The sequence below is a fragment of the Fundulus heteroclitus genome, chromosome 21 (assembly GCF_011125445.2).
Source record: "Fundulus heteroclitus isolate FHET01 chromosome 21, MU-UCD_Fhet_4.1, whole genome shotgun sequence".
Taxonomy (NCBI): domain Eukaryota; kingdom Metazoa; phylum Chordata; class Actinopteri; order Cyprinodontiformes; family Fundulidae; genus Fundulus; species Fundulus heteroclitus.
In genome coordinates, this window is record NC_046381.1 from 13,717,879 (window position 1) to 13,723,946 (window position 6,068).

General features: G+C 41.0%; 1 protein-coding gene across 2 annotated transcripts in view; it reads left to right on the forward strand.

The window, feature by feature from the left end:
* The window catches only part of plcd1a (phospholipase C, delta 1a), a 30,251-nt gene extending 24,189 nt beyond the window's left edge, over positions 1 to 6,062 (forward strand). For both annotated transcript variants that reach the window (XM_012880184.3, XM_012880183.3), the window contains exons 11-15: positions 191 to 307; positions 407 to 585; positions 3,457 to 3,592; positions 4,005 to 4,154; positions 4,349 to 6,062. In XM_012880184.3, the coding sequence (XP_012735638.2) occupies positions 191 to 307; positions 407 to 585; positions 3,457 to 3,592; positions 4,005 to 4,154; positions 4,349 to 4,440 (674 nt within the window). In that variant the 3' untranslated portion in view covers positions 4,441 to 6,062. The remainder of the gene's footprint in view (positions 1 to 190; positions 308 to 406; positions 586 to 3,456; positions 3,593 to 4,004; positions 4,155 to 4,348) is intronic.
* The last annotated feature ends 6 nt before the right edge of the window (positions 6,063 to 6,068 follow it).

Genomic DNA, 6,068 nt, shown 5'->3' on the forward strand with positions numbered 1-6,068 from the left:
CACAATATATTGTTTTTATCTAAATGCGTCTACGTCTAAGTGCTAGAATCAGATCAATCTTTTTTACGAGTCAGCGGGACTAATGGTGTGTCTTATTTGTAATCCAAACTCTGATTTTCCGAGAGAACTCGCCCCAGATTTACAAAGCATTAAACTTGCCTTCATTAAACGTTTGAACATGTTCTTACAGCCACTGCCTTCATCCATCACAACATGGACAAACTGACCAGGATCTACCCCGCCGGCTCCAGGACGGACTCCTCCAACTACAACCCCGTTCCCATGTGGAACGTTGGCTGTCAGATCGGTATGCTTCCTATTAAAACCACCAGCATGCTGAGTGAAGAGCAGTGCTTTCATCTGATTATATGTCTGACCTGTTTTTTTTTGTTTGTTTTGGTTTTAGTGGCTCTGAACTTCCAAACTCCCTCGAAGGAGATGCACCTTAACCAGGGTCGTTTTATGCCAAACGGTTTTTGCGGCTACATCCTGAAACCCCAGTTCCAGAGAAGCCTGTCGTCCCAGTTCAATCCGAACAGACTCACCAAAGGGCCGTGGCTGCAGCAGAAGACCCTCCATGTCATGGTGAGAGTTATTTTGATAGTGGCGGAAATCATTCACGGTTTTGACTGTTTGTAAAGTCTCAAAACAGGCGTCTGCATAGGATTAGTGGTTTATCCAGTTAACTTCAGGTTCAGTTCCTGATTTTCCGTACCACAAAGCTGATTCACAGATTACCTCGGCCTGCCTCTCTGGTTCCCTTCAGACCCAAACCGCCCGAGCTGGTTGAGTTTTCAAATCAGAGATCCAGACCGTTAAAGCAGCGCTTCTCAACCAATTAATGCCATAAGAAAATTTTAGAATTAACAGCAACTTCCTTTCACCAAGTTACAGTGTTACACAGAGCGAGGGTTAGGAGGATGTGGGCCCCTGAGTTACAGATGGTTTTGGTGATCCTCCCAACACACGTTTCTTTTATACATGGGAAGTATAAACTGTCAGAGGTGGAGGCTGTGACCTCATCGGTTTTAAAACACGAACATTTTGGTGAACAACATGAAAATACAGAACTAAACAAAACATCCATCCAAAGTTGGGGACTCTGTTTCAGAAGTGTGTAGTATTTTAAGTAACTTTTGGGAAAATACGCTGGGCGTGTAACATAAGCGTCACGGCTTACGGGCGTTTTTCTAAAATCGTAAATTAATACCAGACACTGCAAAGTACGTTCCACACAAAATAACAACATACGGAAAGAGCACCAAGTAGAAGGTGCACCTTGGCCTTCCTTCTGCTAGTCGGTGAAGTGTTGCGAGAGGAAAGGCAGGGTGCTCAGCAAAAATGGGTGCATCCCATCAATCCGCAGCGTCAACAACAACAAGGCGACTTCTTGTGGCCGAACTGAGACTCAACTATTATTTTGGGATACTTTCAGAACTGAACTTTGATACAGGATGTTGTATTCCCGTTCATTCCCTGTCAAACAGGAGCGTATACACGTCTGAAATTAGAACTTCAATCTAATTTAGGCTTAGCGTAGTGTAAATATGTACGTGTACTATGCTTCTAGTGTAACTATATTGACTGATTAAAATGAAAAGCTAACCTAAGTGCAGGACGAGCGTATGCTGACGCGCTGGAACGCGTCTGGTGTATTTCCTGTTGTTTTACTGCACAAAACTCATAAACCTGAATATTAATTTGAAGTCCCAGTACTCTTACTTGTGAGTAATTTTTGGCTTTTCTTCCCACTTTCGCCCAACTTTACTGATCTCAGAACAAGGACATTTTTACCGTCCTCCAAACACACATCCATACAGATTACTGTAAAGGGAAATGTATTACTAAATGTATTACTTATATGGGGAGGGGGGTCCGCTGGGTGGTTTTTAATGGCAAGTATATTTTTTCCCAGGTCTCTCTTGTGAGCATTTGCAAATTACTTTTCCTCAGGAATGTTTTACTTCTTTTGATATCAATTTAGGACATGGTGGTCTTTAAACTTACATTTAAGACTATTTTCAGTTTGGAATGGTACGAATTGTAACAAGAGAGGCATACATTTTTTTATGTAATTACATATGGCTACGTTAACACTTCAGGGAAAAATTAACGACCAATCTTTTCTGAACAGTCATGTCGCATTTTATCCGTCTTTCGCATCACTCTTCTTGCTCCAACTACACAACCACATGCAGTAGTAGCAGTTAGGGTTAATTGTTAATAGCTGTGCTGCTTCTTTCTTATCTTGTTTGTCTTGCAAAGATGTACTATTGCCGGCTCCCATTGCTCAGCAACTTTCCAATAAGGGGAGATGCCAGCTGGTATTCACCTTTTTTCCCCACGTTTTTTTTTTTAACAAAACTTTATTGAACACTTGTAGAAAAACACTTCCATTCACCATTACTTCTGTAAACAACATGCTGCTGTATCACGTCTCCTTCTCTTTTCTGCACTTGCGGTCTTGAACTGTTCAGACAGTGGTCTGATAACGGTCCCATTTAATAGTAGTATAAACAGTCACATAAAAAAAAAATCAGATTTCAGCAAAGAAATCTGAACTGAGCATCAAGCCCAGCAGTCTAAACATAGCCCTTGACATAAAGCAATGTTCACCAGTCCTTCCAGCTTTTATTTTTTTTTATAAGTAAAGTCCATGCACTGGCTCCCTGTATCTCAGAAAATAGACATTAAAATAGACGTCTATAAATCACTTAAAGGCTTAGCACCAAAATACATCACAGACTTGGTATATGACTTGTTCTTGTGTAGCTCTTTAACTAGTCTGACAACCCCCGAAGCTCTTTTCACTGCAGTCATTCACCCATTCACACCCTGACGGTGGTGAGCTATGTTAGCAGCCACAGCCGCCCTGGGGCAGACTGACAGAGGCGAGGTTGCCTTTACATCGGGGGATGGAACCGGCAACCCACCAATTACAGGACAAACTCCCTAACTCCTGTCGCCCCTGACTTGTTATCAGTGTATGAACCACCCAGACCACTAATGTCTCCTGGCTCAAGTCTACTCTGCGTACCCAGAACCAGAACCAAACATGGAGAGGCAGCATTCAGTTCTTATGCTTCACTTATGTGGAACAAACTCCCATAAGACTGTAAAAGTGCCGAAACCCTGAGTTCTTTAAATCAAAGTTAAAAACCTGTTTGTTTAGAGTTGCCTTTAAACGTTAGTGTTCAATTCAAACTGTCGTAGTTCATTGGAACTTCATTAGATTAAGTTTGTAGTCTAACTTATCTTGTCGTGCTTCTACTATTCCACTGCAATGTACTTTCCTCTGTATTTTTTTTTTATTTTCTCATGTTCTGTTTATGTACAGCACTTTGAATTGTGTTGTTACTGAATTGTGCTTGACAGATAAACTTACCTTGCCTAATGAGCACAAAGCAGTGACTGATGATTTTGTATTCTGAATCCTTTGTCTCTTTGACCCCACAGGTGATCTCCGCTCAGCAGTTGCCTAAACTGAACAAGAACAAAAATAAGTCCATCGTTGACCCTCTGGTAAGAGTGGAAGTTCACGGGGTCCCCGCAGACAACGGCAGTAAAGAGACGCACCACATCGAAAACAACGGTGAGCTTAAACCCCACAGATGCAAAAAGGCACATCGCGGTAGATTAGAAGAACAACGAAAGGTTAATTTGAAGGATCGTTCTCTGTTAATAACCCAAAAATTGTTCAACCTTCATTCTTCCTTCCACTAAACCATTAACTAAACCATTAACATGCTTTATGAAGCACTCTGTGAACAGCCAGTTTATTTAAATTCCTTGAGGATGGTGTCCGCTTGATAAATGTTAAGTCATCATTCATCCTCATGATTGTACAGTAGGTCATAAAATAGACACAAAACAACATTTCTGTATTTACAATCCTCGTTTAACGTCGGTCACATATTACGTAATTGTATTAAATCTGAAATTCACTTTTAGAATTGAATTTCTGAAATAAATCAACTTTTCAATGATATTCTGCTCCTTTGCAGGGTTCAACCCCTCGTGGAATGAGAGTTTTCAGTTTCCAATCCACGTTCCCGAGCTGGCCCTGCTGCGCTTTGTGCTGGAGGACCACGACGCCGCGTCACAGAACGATTTCATCGGGCAGTACTGTCTGCCGCTCGCCAGCATTCAGAACGGTAGGAATCATAAATAAGTGCGAAAGACACAGGGAGGTCAATTAGTCTTTAAAGGACAGGAAATTATTAACACTTTGGATTATTTCACTTAAAAAAACATCTATCTTTTTGAAGTTTCCTATATCACATGACGTGAGGTGTTGGGCAATCTCTGCTTTGCTGACAGGCCTGAAATTGAGTTCCTTCTTTTCCAGGATATCGGCATGTCCCGCTGCTCACCAAGAGGGGCGACGTCATCGCGTCTGCAGGCTTGTTTGTGCACGTCATGCTCGTGGAACAGCAGTAGGATTATGTAGGAGAGAAAACCTTCGCACAATCACGGACGCGTCTTAATATTCAGCAGCGGAGCAGTGAATAAGTGTAGGTCCACTAAAACTTTGTGTGGGATTCCTTCTGACTGTTTATTTTTTGTGTGTGTGTGTGTTTTATTTACATAATATTTTATTTGAGCTATTGTATTGTAACAAAAGTGAGCGTGATTGAAACTGTGAGTGAATGAGAGGAGTTGGAAGTCATTTAACTGTAACTGTTCTTTTTTTCTCTCCTGGAAGAGTAATTATCGTAGTTTTTACACGGCTGCCTGCGTCTAACTTACTGTGCAATCTCTGAGTAGTATTATGTCAAGAAACAAATATTTGTGCCTTCGTTGTGTTTTCTTTCTAGATTTTCTGAGTAGAACAAACCTTAATATATGCAAAGTCTCACTTATCCGGGTCATCGCAACAGCAAACAGGCTTAAATCGGAGGCAGCCGGACCTTTGGTTCAGTTCTTTCTGAAAATGTTTCAACACTTATCCAGGAGTCTTTGTCAATTCTGGTGGATCGCACTTGAGTAACCTGTAGTTGGCGCATTCTCAGTCAGAATGCAAATCAATGACCCACTCGTCACTGTCCCGGGTTATTAGAAGCTATTGCTTGGTGTGAGTGGAGTACTTGGTCACCTGAATCATGATGCGATGCTGATGTGATCTCTGTGGAATGAGGAGGATCGAGCTGTAAACGCCGGGGAGTTCTCAGAAAGAACTGAACGGAAGTGAGGTCGCCTCCTATTTAAGCCTGTTTGCTGTCTTATACTATATATATCTATATAGCTATATATATATGTATATAAATCTAATTATTGCAGGGATGTGTACTAGGCATGGGCTGGTTACAGGTATCAAGGAATATTTGGGTTTTTAAAAGCCAGTTTTAAAACTATTTCTGCCATGGTTTACATAAAGTCTGAAGTCTTTTTCATGAGATACCTCAAAAAGTGCTATAGAAGTGCATAGAATATCATAGCACTCCCATTGCCAGACATTTTGCTTCTCTCTGCCACACAGCTGTTAAAAAAAAAAGGCCACTAAACTTGTCCGTCGCATAGAGAAACCACAAACTCGGCATGTTGGAAATATTTCCAGAACAAAACACAAAGGCTCCAAGTATTTCTCTATAAGAATGTCAAAATGTTGCTAAAATATGAGCTTTTTGGTCTTGAAAACCTCTAGATTTGCACGTTGTTGTTGTCTTAACACTCCGATAAACAGAAAATAAATTTCTTTTTTCTAAAGATTATTATGCTGTGACCCTCTCATGCCAGCCAATGCCTAGTCTGTTGTTATTTTTATGTTCCTAAATGGGAATCATCTTGTCTATTTAGTGCAATGTGTTGGTTTATGTGCCTTTGTGAACTCCTCCTGAATCCAAGGGCTGGTGCCTTAGATATGGCTGCCCTACGATGTTTTACACAGACATGATGACCAGAACGCATGCAGTTATTTAATAAAACTGACTACAATTTAATAAACTGCATTGACCACATTTTATTCCACAAAACGTGTTTTTATAACAACGTCATGTCTAGTTAGTCATGTCTCTTGTTAGCATTTGCACTAGTTCTTGAATAAAAGCAGTCTCAGCCTCTCACCGGCG